Source organism: Orycteropus afer, unplaced genomic scaffold, assembly GCF_000298275.1.
Source record: "Orycteropus afer afer isolate SDZICR_OR568_19922 unplaced genomic scaffold, OryAfe1.0 scaffold00077, whole genome shotgun sequence".
Classification (NCBI taxonomy): domain Eukaryota; kingdom Metazoa; phylum Chordata; class Mammalia; order Tubulidentata; family Orycteropodidae; genus Orycteropus; species Orycteropus afer.
The window spans coordinates 4,425,116-4,443,692 of record NW_006921664.1 but is presented as its reverse complement, the minus strand read 5'-3'; the positions used below and the strand labels follow the sequence as shown (position 1 = coordinate 4,443,692).

Below are 18,577 nucleotides of genomic sequence, written 5' to 3'. Positions count from 1 at the left end.
TTAGATTAAAAAAGTCTTCGTATTTATGTAAATTGACATCTGTTGAACTTTATTGTAGATGGTAGCAATGAGCTGGCTCATTCTTCATCTTAATGAGAAATTATGTTTCTTTACATGGGCAGACCTTGGAAAATACGTTACCTTAAAAAAAGAAAAGCATTACATTATGTTCATGTAATAGAGGTTAATGAATGACTTTGATGTAGTTGTGTGGTCCTTTTGGATTATATATTTCATGTTAGTATTATGTCAACTTCATGGAGGCACACCAAAATTTTTTAAAACTCATAAATAAAAATTTTAAGATATGCCATTGATTGTCATTTATGGTACAAATTGATTTTTTTTATTATTTATTTTTTTTCCCCTTCACCCAAGTTAATATGAGTCTACCCTATAGTTAGTGTTTGTGCTCCCTTACCCACCCACCCTTGGTAGCCATCAAAGAATACTTCTTTGTGAAACTGTTTTCTTGACTTTTTACAATATTGGTCTCATGTAATATTTGTCCTTTGGTGATTGACTAACTTCACTCAGCATAATGGGCTTTGAGTTCATCCATGTTATGAGATATTTAGCAGATTCATCATTGTTGTTTAATATTGTGTAGTATTTCATTGTGTGTATGTACCATAATTGTTGATCTATTCCTCTGTTGATGTTAAGAATGAATTTTTTAAATGTGTCAGTTCCATTGAAGGGAAATACCGATTCAAACAATGATGATTTTCTTCTTGGCAAGATTTTTTTAAAATAAATAAATAAAACTAAGAAGCTTTGGCCAGAGGGTGGAAGAAAACATTAATACTGCTCTTTTGATAAGCAGTTTGGCTGTATCTGTTAAAATGTTAAATGCACATATTCTTCAACGTAGCAGTTTCATTAATAGGTGTCTACCTTTGAGAACTCCTCGTACCTGGGCAAACAAACATGAATGTGCCTTCTCATCAAAGCATTGTTGATAATAGTGAATAATTAGACTGAACTATATGTCCTCCAATGGAAAATGGTTAAATAAACTATGGTTTATCTGTTCACTGAGCAAGAGGAAAATAATGACATAAGTAGATAGATGTATAGAATCTTCATGGAAAGACTAAGAAATTTTGTTGTGTGCCATTGAGTCAGTTGACTCATAGTGATCTTACAGGACAGAGTAGAACTGCCCCATAAGGTTTCCTAGCCTGTACTATTTACGGGAGGGAGCACATTGCCAAGTCTTTTCTCCCCTGGAGCCACTGGTGAGTTCAAACCACCAACCTCTTGGTAAGCAGTTCAGCACTTAACCAACCCTTGTATCACCAGGGCTTGTTAAGAAATGTTAAGTAGGGAAAAAAGAAAAAGTTGTAGAACAAGTTCATATTATACGTTACCATTTATGTTTTTTTGCTTTTTAATCAATAAAACTAACATTTTAAATGCATTGCAATACGTAGGCTCTGGAAGGATAATTTACCAAATTGATAATAGGACTTACTTCTGAAATAGGCACTAGGATTAGAGAATGGGTCTTTATTTAAATTATTTGCTTTTTTTTAAAAAAAAAATAGTACTTTTGTGTATTCTATAACCAAAAATTAAAAAGTATACATAAAATTAAGAACAAAAAAGGATTTTTTTTTTTTTTTTTTTTTTGGTGTCATTCATTTCCCTTTGTAATTAACATATGCTCTGTCCTTCTCTAGCGCTGCTGGAGGTGAAATCTTTGACCAATGTGTTGCAGACAGGGATGAAGCCTTTAAAGAAAAAGATGTTCAAAGACTCATGAGACAAATTTTAGAAGGTGTTCGATTTTTACATACTCATGATGTAGTTCATCTGGATTTGAAGGTAAGATCTGAATTACTTTACAATTTTGAGGTTGTTGGAGCTAATGACATTCAAAAAAATGAATGGAATTGCAAGACCAAGTAGAAGATGCAGAAAATTGAGAAAAGACCAGATTCTAAGAATTTCAAATGTCATGTAGAAATGTTTGAATTTAATTTTGTTACAGTGGGTGTTAATAGATGGTTTTTGAGCAGAAAGATTTGAAAAGCAGTGTTGTGTAAAATTATGCAGGCAACAGTGAGTAAAATAGGGAATGAAAGAGATTAAAACTCACTGCCATCAAGTCAATTCCGACTCATAGCAATCCCCATTGGGTTTCCAAGATAGTAATTCTTTACAGAAGTATATTGCCCCATCTTCTTTCTGCAGAGTGGCTGGGGGGTTTGAACTGACAACCTTCTGATTAGCAGTCAGATTCCTTAGGCACTGTGCCATAGAGGCAGGTATATTTCTAATTTAAAATTTTCACAGAAAGAATTGAGAGGAGGAGGAAAGAAAATACAAAGAGCCATACATCCATTCCTCACTTATTGACATGGTTAGGTTCCAAAGATCAGGTCTGCAAAATCAGCATTATGCAAGGATGAGGAGGACACGGAGGGGCCCCAGATCCCCGTTCCTCAGAACTGCTGTGCCCTTGGCACCATTTTGCTCTGGACCTCAATACCTTGCTGTAGGAGCTGGCGCTTGAGCAGTTGATGACTCTGGGGCTCAGAGAACACATAGGGCTGGGGGTTAAGATGGTCAGTGGGGGTTGCTCCTTGTGCCTGTGCCCCCTGCAGCCACTCCCTATGCAGCCCCAACCACCTGCTGCCCCATAGGCCAGGGAGGACCCTGCGGAAACAAGTGATGTTCTGTTGGTCTTAGAAGACTTAGAATCCAAGAGCCTGGAGACCAACACCTGCTCTGAAGAGTGCTCAGAAGCCAGGACTATGGAAGAAGAGGAGGGGCCAGCTGTTGCTGTTGCAGCCTCCAAGTACCCTTCCCACTGCAGGACTTGGTCCTCTAAGGCACTTGAGTAGAGAGGAACAGCAGCAGCAATCTCCTCTCTCTCCTCCTGGCCCCTCAGGTCACTTACAGGCCTTTATTGAAAGGGCTCCCTCAAAATCCACCACATTCACCTCTTTCACATGAAGAGCTCTGGCGGTAGGGATGGGACCAGCAAGAGGCCTTCTGGAGAACTGGCTGTTTCACCTATGAGTCTGAAAGACATGGGTGGCTCTGCAGGCCAGGAGCTGGGCAGGAAGGAAACCCAGGTTAATCTGCAAAATAGTCTGAGAGTAGATTGTTTACTATTGTCCTGGATGTGAAATGTCAGGTAATGAGAGAGTCAATAATTGAGGAATAGGTGTATATCAAGTATTCTTTCAAGTAATCAGAAATGCCAGTTGAAATTTAGAGTAAGTGGGGGGGGGGGGGAAGGAAAGGAAATTGTATTGGTTAAAAAGTCCAGAGAGAATTCTAGCTTAAGTCTTGGTAGCATTCAGGGCTCAAAGAGAGTTCCCAGTACTTGTCTCTGTCCCTTAGCTCTGCCTTCTCAGAATATCAGTAAAATGGTGGTTAGATGGACGCTGCTCTTTTAGCCTAGCATCTTCCTGGAGTTTCAGCAGAAAAGAGCCTTCTCTGTTCACTAGCTCTCTTAAAAGTCCTGATCAGACCAGTTGCCAGGCTAAGGGGTACAGGGCTTTAACTGGCGAGGCCACTGTCAGAGTCATATGCTCCAACATTGGAGGGGTGAACCCCTGCCACCATTTTTCATGTGGACTGAAAGTGGGGAAGGATGAATTCTCAAACCAGTTCACTTCTAAAAGCATGAGTGCTTGGAAGGCACATGGTAAATGTCACTGCATCTTAGAAATTCCTTCAGGCATCTATGGTAGAAGTTTAAGGTCCTTGTTGAGTTTCAGATGATTGTTTTCAAGTCTCGATGTGGTATTGGGAGGTGAAACAGTCCTCAAACATAGAACACATCAGAGTACTTCAAGTTCTAATTATTTATTTCACAAAAAGATAACTTATCAGCCAGAGGCACTAGGGTTAGAAAGGAAGGTAACCTAAGAACGCTGCAGCAGTTGGACCCCAAAAGGCTTTCTGATCCTGAACTTCTGCAACTTCTCTCACTCCACGTCCTCTACTCATGTACCTTGACCCGTACCGTAGTATACGTTATTCTAGCAGAAGTGGGTGCTTTATGGCAGTGGTTCTCAACCTTTGGTAAGTGTCTGAATCACTTGTAAGGGCTTGTTAAAACAAATTACTGGGCCCCAACCCCAGAATTTCTGATTCAGGATTGGGTCCAAGAATTTGCATTGTGATCAAGTTGCCAGGTAATGTTGATACAGTGAGTCTAGCAACCATATTTTGAGAACTGCTGTATGGCACACTCTATAACCTTATATAGACCATGATTGTTCTTAATTTTTATTGCATGAAAGAATGCTTTCAAGAAAGAGTGTATACTGTGTATAATCTGGAGGTTGACCTCTAAAGTAAACTTGATAATGTTCAATTCAAAATCAGTGGAAGGCTAGTAGAAGCTCCCTTGAATACTACTTTCCTACAGCGAAAACAAAACTATTTGGAAACTTTCTTGTTCTCTTCTGAAAGATGCCAATTTAAATTCACTATGTAAAGTTATCTTTTTTCAAAGATAATAATATTTTTAAACAGTGGCTAAAATGAAGAATCACAGCACAGTAGCCACATTGTAGTGACAGTGGCTTTTTTTTTTTTTTTTTTGAGGCAAATGTGGACATGTGTGCACCGATGTAGTCCCAGGTTACCAATGCTAAAGTAATCTGGAGATCACCTAGTGTAAGTCCTTCAGTACAAGAGTGATGAACTGACTTTTTCCCATTAGTTTATCATCCACATTAAAAGTTCAAAGATCTTTGCAGCAAGAAATACCTACCTATTCTTGCCTCAGGAGCTCTGATAGTGTACAGCCCAGGGCACTTGACTGCTAACCAGAAGGCTGGTGGTTCAAACCCACCAGCCACTCCTCGGAAGGAAAGTTGGGAAATCTACTTCTGTAGTGATACCACCTCAGAAACCCAAGGAGGGGTTGCTGTGAGTCAGGTCTGTCTCCGTGGCATATAACAACAACAGCATACTTGCCTCAGGAACATTTACTAGGGAAAGATGATCATTTAGGTGAGACTTCAGTAGACCCATACTTTAAGAAGACTTACTTTTGCCCATGCAGAATTCCCAAAAGAAATGTTCCTACTATAGGTTTTCCCATGCTTAATTTTACAGACTTTGTAAAATTGTGTATTTGTTTATTTTTTAATGATGTTTTGCTAGTTTTATGATGTAAAAAGAATTTCCAAGAACAGAATCCCAATTTAAACATCATGGTGCCTATAGGAAATGAGTGTTTGACTTAAGAGAGCTTACCCTATGACCATTATTCAGGAACTAATTAAGTATCAGACAGGTTGCCAACACTGTGTGTCATGGGTCTTTGATGTTACTTGAAAGCAGTCAGAAGTGAGTATTAAATTCTTGAATACCAGGTTCAACTGTGTATTTACACAAGGAAATTATATCCCTTTCTCCCCATTGCACTCAGTGTAACTCACATTCCTTTCTCACAATTATACTTGGTGTAGATTAATAGATTTACAAGAGGCCTTGATGACATTCATGATGGTGGTAATAGACCTTTGATGTTGGAGACTACTCTCCATGTGTCCTAGGCCCTAAGAAACTAGGAGACAGGTCCAAAGAGTTCAACTCAGCCTTTCCTCTACCCTCATACTGTCCACATGTGCAGGTAGGCCTGTCTCTAACTGAGACGGGGTTGGTATAGCAGAAGTGCAGGTAGGAATGATTCCAACAAACGATCATTTCCAGTTGACTTCTATGAGTTTTGGCAAAAAGAATCCACTCTCCTATACCTTAAACAATCATCTGTCCAATAAGAATTTATGCTTATAATTAATGTTGATTCACAGTCTGTATAAAATCTTGAAAGACTAAGCTATTAAAAAGAAAAGGTTATTTTCCTTCACTGTTTCTAAGCTAAGGATCGTTTCTTATGTTTTAATTGTACAAAAATTTATAATTGTAATATATATAGTAACTTTCAGTTAGACTACTTCATCGCCATTCTGGTTAAAATGGGAAATTCCTGTCCTGGAGTCAGAAGTTAATTAAAAGTTAGGACTGTTACACCAAAACCCATTGCCACAGAGTCAATTCCAACCCATAGTAACCCTACTGGACAGAGTAGAACTGCCACACAGGGTTTCCAAGGCTGTAATCTTTACAAAAGCAGTGGCTATTAGGTTCAAACACCTGGCATTTAACCACTGTACCACCAGGGCTCCTAGATAGTTGCCCCTGTAAAAGAACTTTTTGACCTTATAGTGTTATGAATTGAATTATGTCCCCAAAACACATGTATTGTAAATCCTAACCTCTAATACCATTTGAAGGCGCTCTGGTGGCATAGTGAGTAAGTCATTTGGCTTCTAACCAGAAGGTTGGTAGTTGAAACCCACCAGCTGCTCTGCAGTCTACCGCTTAGGAAAGCCAACTAGGGTCCCTATGACTCTGAATCAACTTTATGGCTGTGGGTTGGGTTTGGGAACCCCATTTGGGAATAGGTTGTTTTTGTTATGTTAATAAGACAGGATTTGTGTAGGCTGTATCTTGAGTCAGTCCCTTTTGAGATACAGAGATTAAAGAAGCAAGTTAAGAGAAGAGATGGGGGAAGATCGATGCCAAGCCACATAGATATCTCCAAAAACCAAAACCAAACTCACTGCAAGGTCAATGGGGACAGCAAGGAAATTTACAGACAGTCCACAAATATACTCAAAATATGGCAGTAGGGTGGTCTTTACAAAATCTGATTTCCCTGCTTCAAAAAACCAAACCAAATGCACTACCATGGAGTCGGATCTGACTCATAGCGACCCCTCCTTGGGTTTCCTAGGCGGTATCACTACGAAAGTAGATTGCCCAACCTTCCTTCTGAGGAGTGGCTGGTGGGTTTGAACCGCCAGCCGTCTGGTTAGCAGGCAAGTGTCTTAGCTCTACATAAAGAAATTCATTCTTCAGCTACCATGCAAAGGTTAAATAGCTCTTGTTGCCTCCTCCTTCGATATAGATATTAGCCAAAATTCGTTTTGGCTCACTTCTTTTCTTGACTTACAATTTTACCTTCCATGGTTTCAGTCTTCCCTATATGCTGTTAGGAGCTCTGATGGTGCAGTGGTTAAAGTATTTGGCTGCTAACCAAAAGGTCAGTGGTTCAAACCTACCAGTTGCTCCATGGGAGAAAGGTGAGGCTGTCTGCTTCCGTAAAGATATACAGCCTTGGAAACCTTTTGGGGCAGTTCTGCTCTGTCCTATAGGGTTGTTATGAGTTGGAGTCAACTCAATGGCAGTGGGTTTGGGTTTGATTTGTATGGGCTGTTAGGAATAAGCTGTAGTTGCGTGGTTAAGCACTCAGAGGTTGTTGTTATTTGCCGTCGAGTCATACCTGACTCATAGCGACCCCTCTTTGGGTTTCCGAGGCAGTATCACTATGGAAGTAGGATTGCCCAACCTTCCTTCCGAGGAGTGGCTGGTGGGTTTGAACCGCCAGCCGTCTGGTTAGCAGGCAACTGTCTTAGCCACTATGCTACCAGAGAGGTAGTAGGTATATTTTGTTGATCTCCAAAGCTATATCCTCAGCCTTACATTCCCTCCAGACTGACTTGCCTTCAAATGTCCATTGGGCATCTCCAGCAGGATATCCTGCAGGCACTTAGAATCTGGAGATCCAAACTTGAACTAATCGTCCACTCTGCTGACCTGACTAGATCAGTCAGTGACAAGCACATCTCATTCTTCTGACTTCTACACATAATCGCTTACAATGGTCTGTGGGTTCTACCACTGTAATATGTGATATATTTTTCTTTGTTTTGTTTTCATTCTGCACTTCTTCATATCTTCTTACTGCTCTCTCCCCGTCCCTCTCCAGACTTTTAAAACAGAATTAAGAAACATCCTTTAGAAGGAGATTTCCAGCTACATTATTGTATTTGATAATATATTGCACAACACGGTATATACTGGCTCCCTGTATACTTTGGCACATAGCCTTTTCTTTTCCTAGAATATCTTCTTTCCTTCCCTCTGGCCTTCCTTGTCCCTTTTATCCTAGAATGGTCTACCTGGGCCCCTTGATTTCCACCCCCTCTGCCCTCCACAATTGCCTTTCAGTTTCATATCCTACACTACTCCCACTCCTTTGACTTTGTGCTCTTCTCTAACTACACTGGTAGCTTGTCCTTGCCTTGGTGGCTTTTATGTTTGCTCTTCTCTGCCTGGAATGTTCTCTGCCTACCCAACCCCCAAGATACTCTGCCATCTGACTCCTTCTTACTATTGTATTGTTCTTGAGTGGTAGCTTCTCTGAGAAGCCTGCCCTGACAACCCTCTGAAATAGTGTTCACATGCACACGCACCCTCATCAGGTATGCTGTCATCTACTACGCTGCTCTCATTCTCTGTAGCACTTAAAACTACCTGAGGTTATATTATTTATTAGTGCTTATTTGTCCATCTACTCTCATTAGAATGTAAGGCTCCATGAAACCAGGAACCTCGTATCTTCTGTTCTTTCCCCAAGGCATAGCTTAGGAGGCAGTCAGTAAACATTTGTTGAATAAATGATGAAATTTTTTTCATATTTAAGCTTTCCTCATATATCTTCTCTGTAATTCTCCAAGGTTGAATTAAGTCCTCTTATTTGGCATTTGACTGCTAACTAGAAGGTTGGCAGGTCAAACCCATCAGCGGCTCCTTGGAAGGAAGATTGGGCAATCTACTTTGGTAGTGATACTGCCTTGGAAGTCCAAGGAGTGGTTGTTTTGAGTCAGATTTGACTTGATGGCACTGAGTTTTATTTAAGCCTTAGCATTTTGTATATACTGCCACCATAGCACTTATGACACAGAGCAAAGGTAGTTGAGCCTGATAGGTCCATCTGTTTTCTGATATGAACTCTTTGACAGTTGTTGTTGTGTTGTTGTTGTTACATGCCTTTGAGTCGGACCCGACTCATAGCGACCCCTCCTTGGGTTTCCAAGGCAGTATCACTATGGAAGTAGATTGCTCAACCTTCCTTCCAAGGAGTGGCTGGTGGGTTCGAACCACCAGCCTTCTGGTTAGCAGTCAGGTGCCTTAGGCACTATGCTACCAGAGCTCCTGTTGTTGTTGTAGGAACTTGTTAATACTTAATATCATCATTCCTGACATATAATACTTAACTCACTCACTGCTGTAGAGTTGGTCCTGACTCATAGCGACCCCTCTTTGGGTTTCTGAGGTGATATCTCTACAGAAGTAGATTGTCCAACCTTCCTTCTGAGGGAGTGGCTGGTGGGTTTGAACCACTACCCTTCTGGTTAGCAGTCATATGCCTTAGGCACTATGCCACCAGAACTCCTTGACATATAATGGATACCTTTAAAAAAAATACTTTTTTTTTCTTGTTAGTCACATTTCTTCATTTGCTATTCACTAATACAACAACAACAACAACACACTGCCGTCGAGTCGGACCTGACTCATAGCGACCCCACCTTGCGTTTCCGAGGCAGTTATCACTATGGAAGTAGATTGCCTAACCTTCCTTCTGAGGAGTGGCTGGTGAGTTTGAACCACCAGCCTTCTGGTTAGCAGTCAAATGCCTTAGGCATTGCACCACCAGAACTCCCACTATTCACTAATAGAGCCAATTTTTTTTTTTTTGGCCTATTGTTCACTGATCACTGGTAATGCCACAGTGATTGGTACTCTTGCCTCTTTTCTCACGGAGGTGCAGAGTCTTCTGTTTCCTAATTTCTGAATTCAGGCTTTGATAAAGTCTACAAGCATTTTCATAATAGAAGACAGATGGGATGGATGGTTGGGTAGACAGAGTCATTTTAAGAAAAAGGATCATCTATATGCCTCTGTAAAGAAACTGGTGGAGCTGTGGTTAATGCATTGGGCTGCTAACCAGAAGGTTGGCAATTCAAACCCACTAGCCACTTCACAGGAGAAAGATGGGCAGTCTGCCTCTGTAAAGGTTTATAGTCTTGGAAACCCTATGAGGGTTGCTGTGAGTCAGAATTGACTTGATGACACTGGGTTTGATTTTGGTTATATGCCTCAGTTTCCTTCTCCATATTGCAGCCTTTTACATGGTTGAAAATAGTTAAAATCTGCCTCACTACAATCCTAGATCTTCTCATCAGGTTGACACTAGGCAAAAGGAATATACCATACATAAAATATGTATTCCATATAGATAGATAGATACCACCAAACCAAACTCACTGCCATCAAGTCAATCCGACTCAAAGCGACCCTTCCTTGGGTTTCCGAGGCAGTATCACTACGGAAGTAGATTGCCCAACCTTTCTTCTGAGGAGTGGCTGGTGGGTTTGAACCACCAGCCTTCTGGTTAGCAGTCAAATGCCTTAGGCACTACGCCACCAGAGCTTCTAGATAGATAGATAGTATACACCATATCCAGAGATGTTGTGAGCATGGCAGGTATGAGGATTGAAATATGGCCAGTGAGACTCAGTTTACTGAGCATATGCTATGTGGGAGCATGGTACATGATGACAGCTAGTCAGGAGCTGAACCTGGCAGGATTTTGTATCCTACATTAAGGAGTTTGCAGGTTATCCTAAGAGCAATGGAAAAACACTAAAGGGCTTACTTAGGCAGGGGGATAACAGATCAGATTTTTAGTACAAAAGATCCTTCTGATTGCAGGTGGGGCAAAATCCCAGGAAAACTTTTAAGAAGCTACTGCAGTTGAACAAGAAATGATGGCAGCTTGTTCTGTATGTAGATAGAATTGTTGTTGTTATGTGCCGTCCAGTCAGCCCCGACTCATAGCAACCCCTCCTTGGGTTTCCAAGGTGGTATCACTACAGAAGTAGATTGCCCAGCCTTGCTGAGCATTTAGAATTTGAAACCAACAGGTATGTTGACATGTTAGCCAAATAGGAGAGGCAGGGAAAAGAAAGGAAGGACAAAGGTGACACTTAGTGTGCTATCACAATGCATGATAGTAGCATTTCCTCAGATGGACTGTCACTGGAGTCGAGTGGTTTGGGAGGAAATACAAGAATCTGGTTTTGGTCATGTTGAATTTGAGGTACTTTTGGGACATCAAGGGGGAGATATTAGGTAAGCACCAAGTTGAGAAGGCCTAGCGCTCTGAGAACAGGTCTGAGCCAGAGCTAAAACTCTGACTCATAAGATATTGGTGATAATTAAGCCTTAAGTGTGGGTAGAGTGTGGAGTAAGGAAAGTACTTTGGGATTAAGCTGTGAGGAACCCAACATTTCACAGGCCAGAGAAAGGAGGGTGAACCAACAAAGGAGACAGAAGCAGCAGCCAGAGAAAAATATCATTGGATTTTAGCAACCTGAAGGTCATTGTTGACCTCATCAAGTGCTGTTGTAGTGGGATGAGAGGGCAGAAGCCAGGTGAAATGGTTGAGTGTGAGTTGAAGGAGAGGAAATGTGGGCATCGATTATAGGTCTTAAGAAAACCACAGTGTGACTGGGAAGAGAGAAAAAGCACAGTTAACAGCGGAATAAGTTTGTCGTGTCTAAGATACTGTGGAGCAGAGCAGGAACAGCCATGGAGCCCTCCTGGGAAGAGGGGAAGTCAGAGAGGGCTTCACAGAAGAGGTGCTGCTTTGCAGAACCACCATGCACTGAGTGAATGATGGAAATAAATCTGTCAGGCAGAGAGGAGAGGGCTTTCTCAGCAAAGGCATAAATGTAAGCATATGCATCTTGTTTACGGATTACACCTTGTTGATTTGGAATACAGATTGCCTAAGGAGCAGTGACAGGAGATTAATCTTGAAAAGGCACCAGGGGACAGTCATAAAACATTCTGGATGCTGGAGTGAAGTATTTGTGATTTACCAGTACTAACTGAGCAGTACTAATGCTTTTCAACTTAGCTCTGGAAATATTCTTAGTTGCAGAAGACAGTAAATGTGGACCTTTTCTGAAGTAAACATGAACTTTTCTGTCAAATTTCATATTAAAAATATCTAATGAATTTTGCATTCTAGTTAAGAATATATCTGCTTGAATTTTTTATATAAAAGAGTTTTATTTTTCAATTAGGTAAAAATGACTCCAGAAATACAGGCTTTATTGATTCTGTGGCTTTGGGTAGCTCTTGCACACTACCTAATATAACATCTTCCCATCCCAGCCCCATTTGAGATAGTGTCTCATGGCAATAAGGAACCACCAAGGGAGAGTATCAAGGTCAGATTTATGTTATGGAAAAATAATGATATTGTACAATGGAGGATGGGTTCAAGGGGGGCGGGACTAGAGACAGGAGGCTACCAAAGTGGTCTAGGTGAGAAATGAAAGCCTGAACTATAAGCAGTGGAGATAGAGAGGAGGGGATAATGAGATTTGGGTACTAGAACTGACATGATGGTGACTTCACTACATGTGAAAAAACATTGTTAAAATGAGGTACACAGAGCATTTGAGGATGATTCCTCGGTGTTTGACTTGGGCACTGGATTGGGAACATAGGAGAAGAATCAGTTTGGATGGGGTTGAGGGCAAGACCTTCTGCCACATGTTTGCTAAGCTGAAGGCCTAGACATAATAGAGAGTTGAGAGTGTGATATACTCAGCCAAGTGAAAACATAGGATTTTAATTGGCTGTATGAGTCTGGAGAGGGCTTAGGGTAGAAGTCTTCAGCAGCATGTAAGTGGCAGTTGAAGCTTTTGGAGGAGATGAAATTGTTCAAAAATGGAATGCAAAGTCTTGGGAGAAGAAGGCCAACCAGAGAGAATCTTGGGCACTACCATTATTTAAAAGAAGAGCCAGAAAAAGAAAAGTTTGAGAAAACTGGGAAGTGACCCAAGAGGGAGGAAGCAAAGGGAAGAATTATCAAGACTACAAGAATGATCAACAGTATCAAGTGCTACTTGCATTTGCTTTTTTGCAAAAAGCATCATGCAAAATAGTACCTGAAAGACATCCATTGGATTTGTTGGGTCATTGGCAATGTCAGATTACCCAATAAGCAAGGTAAGCACATTCTTACTTGGGCTTACTTACTAATCATAGTGAACATTTTCATGGTTTTTCACATCAAAAATTCTGCTGCTAGGTATGGCTGGCATCTGTCTCCCAATCCCACAGCACTTACTTGCAGAATCAAAGCCTGTGCTTACCTTGCTTATTGAGTAACCCACCTCTAATCATTGGCTATTGAAAGTCATTAGTGACCTTAATGAGGACAGATTAAGTAGAGGGCCAAAACGCAGGTTTAGCCGGATTGAGAAGTGATAGCAAGTGTAGATGGCCATGCTTTCAAGGAGCTGAGCTGCGAGGGAATATCAGGGAGTGAGCACTGGCTAGGAAAAGATGCAGCATCATGGGAGATGTTGTATAAGTGGTTTAGTTTATATAAGTGGTTTTGTTTTGTTTTTAATTTAGAGCTGTAAACATATATATATATATAAAAGAAAGTACAAGGCCTGGATGTCTTACTCATAGTAAATATACTAGAAAAATGTGTGAATGACTTGTTTACTGTTAAATTCCTCAATCTGAGTTTCACAGGTGAGATTGTTTTATGTGCTGTAGGCTTTGTATATACATTATCACAGTTTCCATGAATTTTTTTTTTTCTAGCCTCAGAATATTTTGCTGACAAGTGAATCTCCATTGGGTGACATTAAGATAGTTGATTTTGGCCTTTCAAGAATAGTGAAGAACAGTGAAGAGCTCAGAGAAATTATGGGAACTCCTGAGTATGTAGGTAAGTATTCATAAGAGTGAGATGGTTTTATGTTTGGGATCAAGAGCCACCTTCCAGGTAGGAACTCACATGTGTTATGGTTAATTGTGGTGCCACACATCTGACTGTTGTGCTGAAATTCTATTAGAGATGTATTCCTTTGGATTAAGTAAAAAAATGGAAAACTTCCAAGAGTAGGGTATTAAGTTGGTGATCCCTTTCCTGGAAGGCTAAGAGAATTCGAAGAGAGTACTTCTAAAAGGAATAGGAGATTTCCTTAAAATAAAGTAAGGTATCAGGTTATCTGAGAGTGGAAGGAAATTCAACAAGTAATGATGTTTAAAGAAGTTCAGGTTGATAATAAACATCATAAAAGCGATGGCAAATGGAGTGATTCCACAGGTGTATGGAGCAGAGAGGGCATTCAGTTAGATTGATGCAAGGATTTAAACACTGACAGTACCATCAAGAGCACAGCCAGTGTGATACATCATGAGTTCTGTAGAGTAGACAGAAAAAGAACTAAACTATGACTTTTTTTAATAGACTGGGGGGAAAGGAGAGCTGTGTGGAATTTGAAGGATTAGTGGTTTGAATGAGTTTTTTAAAGAATTAAAGTATATATAGTAGCGTAGTGCCTAAAGCACTTGACTGCTAACCAGAAGGCTGACGGTTCAAACCCACCATCCACTCCACGGAAGGAAGATGGGGCAATCTACTTCCTTAGTGATTCTGCCTTGGAAACCCAAGGAGGGGTCGCTATGAGTCGGGTCCGACTTGACGGCATATGACAACAACAACATGCAGTAGAGTAAGGCAGTAGAGTAGAGGTTATATTATATTCATAACCTCTGTTTCTCACCTCAACATTTTCAGAAGTCAAAGTTGAGTAAATTAGCATACCTAACATTTCCTCCCAGCTTCTTCCTCCCCCATATCCAATGGTGTTTTTCCCAAAACCAGTAATGGATATGGATTTTGGATAGTTTTTTCTAGAATTAGAAACTTTCATTCTGTTTTTTAATATAATTACCACAACTTTTCAGTCTTTGATCTGTTTTTAAATGGATCAGTACTTACCACCTGTCTTTTCATAGTTTTCCTGTTTGTATACTTTTAGGGGGAAAAATAAATTATCTTTTGGTTGACCAGATTGTATCAATGAGTAAATTTTTCTTTTCTTATTTCTCCCAAGTCCTTGCATGTTTGAGAATGTTTTCATATGTGACAATAATCTAGTTAAGTATTATCAAAGCCTATTATTTTTCTCAAAACTCATTAATACAGATGTAGTTTCATTGCCTCTCTGTATAATGCAGTGTCATCTGAGGATACCCCCTTTTTTTTTTTTTTTAAACCTTGTTGACTGACTTTACTAATGGATAGACAATTTAAAAAATCACTCTGGTGGCAACATATTGTTGTTGTTATGTGCCATTGAGTCGGACCCAACTCATAGTGACCCCTCCTTGGGTTTCTGAGGCAGTATCACTATGGAAGTAGATTGCACAACCTTCCTTATGAGGAGTGGCTGGTGGGTTTTAACTGCCAGCCTTCTGGTTAGCAGTCAAGTGCCTTAGGCACTATGCTACCAGAGCTCTCTTGGTGGCAACATAGGCAGCCCATTAACGAGCTACTGCAGTGGGCCAGGGGAGAGGGGAACTTGCCGTGGACTAAGATGGGGCAGTGGGGAGGACAGAAGGGAATGAATTTAAGAAAGATGTAAAAGATAGAATCTGTTAGATAGGATGTTTGATTAGATAGAGAGTGTGAGGGTGAGAAGAGGAAGGTGTCAGAAATTGTCAGTTTATATTGCAGTGTTTATGCATTCAAATATTTTTTAAATACTAGGATTCTACAATGAAGAGTGGAGGTGTGAAAAGTTAGTTACAAGCATCTGGTTAGACTACAGTATCTCATTACTTTGATTTATAATGTTAATATATTTCTAACACTTTAGCACAGACTGTGGTAGTGTCTTAATTTCTATGCTTATTTTAAATCTCTCTTATCTCTAAGAACAAAATAGAAATTTTTTCATAAAGTTATTTTTCTATTTCCTATACTAGCTCCTGAAATTCTTAGTTATGATCCTGTCAGCATGGCAACAGATATGTGGTAAGAGTTACTTATAAAAAATTAATTAAATTACTTTCTAGAAATTAATATGATACTCATTTTTCTTATATTTTCTTTCCAATTTAGGAGCATTGGAGTGTTGACATATGTCATGCTTACAGGGATATCGCCCTTCTTAGGCGATAACAAACAAGAAACATTCTTGAACATCTCACAGATGAATTTAAGTTATTCTGAGGAAGAATTTGATGTTGTGTCAGAGTCAGCTGTTGACTTCATCAAAGCACTTTTAGTTAAAAAACCTGAGTAAGTATTAGTTAACACTGATGGTTGTCAATTTAAGTGAGTGAAATAAACACGTTAAAACAGTGAAATGCCAAAATAAGAACATGAAAATGTAGACAGAAAACTAGATGAAACCTTTGATATATTTTTTGGGACAAAAAGTCACAAAAATGGAAATAATTTTAAAAAATGTAAACCACACCTCAGTGAAACAGGCTTCAAAAGTTAATCAGCAGGACCAGATTTGCTGGTCTGATAGAGCCTGGTGGAACCCCTGGGACTATGACCCCTAGCTGCCTTCCACATCTAGAATGGAACCCACTTCTGTGGTTTCCAGCCAAGCAAAGGACAGGCATAGGAGCTAAACATTTACCTGAGGTAAATACACTTCTTGGAGAGAACAATCATGGGAGAAAGAAGGGCTGTTTATGCACAGGAGATTGCTCAGGGGGCATTGGTGCATGAAGGGATGGGCACAGGGAAGAGGTGACTAGGGAGGAAATGGGAGGGAAGCTGTTGCATTGTGGTGAATTGTGGTCAATGTCATGAGACAAAGTGTATGTGAACTGCTGCATGGAAAGTGAATTTGCTCTGTAGATTTTCATCCAAATCACAATAAAAAAAAAAGTTAGCAAAATTGAATTACTGCAGATGTGTTGAGAATAGCACTTATAACTCATTGTTATTAGAAACTGACAAAAAAAAAAAAAAAGAGACAACTAATCCCTAGCAGATGTATTTATATGTTTATCCATCTGTTCTTGGACTTTGAGGAGGGCTTTTCAGAGGTACTTGACTTAAAATATTATTTTTCAATATTATGGGGAATTGCATGCAAATATCAAAAGTTCTAGTTTTATTCAGTAATCCCAGTAAGATTTTGACAAGTCTTAATATTTCCAAAATAAAATAAAATAAATGTAGCAATATCTCATACTCTAATTTGTAATGGAAGTTTTAACAATATTGCTTTAAATATGTATTTTTATACAGAGATCGAGCCACCGCTGAAGAATGTCTGAGACATCCATGGTTGACACTGAGCAGTATTCCAAGTCCTTGTCTCAGGCTGAAAGGTACATTAGAAGAAGCAAATGCCCTCCAAGAAGATGATTCTGTGCCTGAATATAATTCAGATACTGAGAAACCAGAAACCAAGGAAACAGTTCTAACAGAGGAGTTAATTGTAGTTACTTCGTATACTTTAGGACAATGCAGACAGTCTGAAAAAGAGAAAACGGAGCAAAAGGCCATTTCCAAACGATTTAAATTTGAAGAACCTTTGCTGCAAGAAATTGCAGGAGAATTTATCTACTGAGTAGTATTTCCCTTTAGAACTTTAAGATTCCTACACTGAAAACATTATTTATGGACCTTTGGCCAAATGATACATGTACTGAAAGTGGATACCAGGTGTTCCTGATTCAAACTAAAATAACTTTGTCAAACTTGTGGAGTTAGGTGAATCAAGCGAGATTCATAATGTTGCCTGCCAGGTGGTTTAACAGGTATAGCTATCTGTTTCAATGTGTTTTTGAGAAGGGAAATGTTTGTACCTTTTAATTCTACATCCTGTTTCTCCAGATTGTGAATTTGTCTGCAAAGTTATTTGTACTTTTTGTATTTGCTTTCTTCAAAAATCCAGTAAAAGTGCCAAAATTATATTATAGGTTTATAAGTTTAATGTGTAACTGTGTCTACATATATGTATGTTGATACCTTTATTAAAATTGATACAGTTATCACTTTGGGTTTTTTTTTTTTTTTGCAAAATTTTAATTTAAATAGAAGTCTTCCAAATTTTTGAGACCTGGAATAATATCCATTATAGTTTGATAATGTCTTATTTTTGTATTTTATTACTGCTTTTTGTTGATTTGATTTGGGTTCTCCTGTTGTCTTTTTGTGTGACAAAAAGACCTATCAGGGAGAAACCCCGGTTAGTTTTTTTTTTTCCCTTTCAGCACTACCACCTCTCTTATTAGTATAAGAGAGATGGTGATTTTTCACCAATGAAACTATTCTGGTTTTCAAAGTCATGGTTAAAAATAACCTATTGTGTGTTAAACTAGTGTTGGCTTTTTGGCCATTTCCCTCATGCTCATCTACTCTCACAGGCTACACCCCTACTGCTGCCTTACCTCTCGTCATTTGTCCTTTAATTTGGGGCACTTGCAGGTGTCAGTGTGATCTGATCAATACTATGGTTGCTTTGATCAGTGAAAAGACCCTATTGTTTTTGTCCCAAAGTTAAGAGCAGGGGAAGAGAGAGAAAGGCATGTTCATTTTTGCCAGTGAGCCTTCATGGGCATTGAGTTTCTTATCAGCCCTCAGGCTACACTAGGAAAAGTTATAAAATGCTAATATATTTATAGACCTTTACTTTGTCCATTAAAAAAAATTGATATGGAACACTTTGCCTTAATGCTTTCAAGGTACCTTGTCCCAAAAGACTTGTAAGAGTGTATTCAATAGAGTGTAATTTGATTAGGATTGAACACTTCAATTGTATCTAAATCACACAATGGGCGGTAAATTCCTGTTAAAAAAAATGGAAATGGAAAAATGTATGATGCCTAACTA

The 18,577-nt window shown here is 39.5% G+C and overlaps 1 protein-coding gene across 1 annotated transcript in view; it reads left to right on the top strand.

Moving 5' to 3' along the window:
* STK17A (serine/threonine kinase 17a) overlaps positions 1-17,312 on the top strand; it is a 38,422-nt gene extending 21,110 nt beyond the window's left edge. Inside the window, exons 3-7 of the mRNA XM_007941231.2 lie at positions 1,686-1,830; positions 13,525-13,651; positions 15,700-15,748; positions 15,836-16,015; positions 16,988-17,312. Coding sequence (XP_007939422.1) covers positions 1,686-1,830; positions 13,525-13,651; positions 15,700-15,748; positions 15,836-16,015; positions 16,988-17,312 — 826 coding nt within the window. The remainder of the gene's footprint in view (positions 1-1,685; positions 1,831-13,524; positions 13,652-15,699; positions 15,749-15,835; positions 16,016-16,987) is intronic.
* The last annotated feature ends 1,265 nt before the right edge of the window (positions 17,313-18,577 follow it).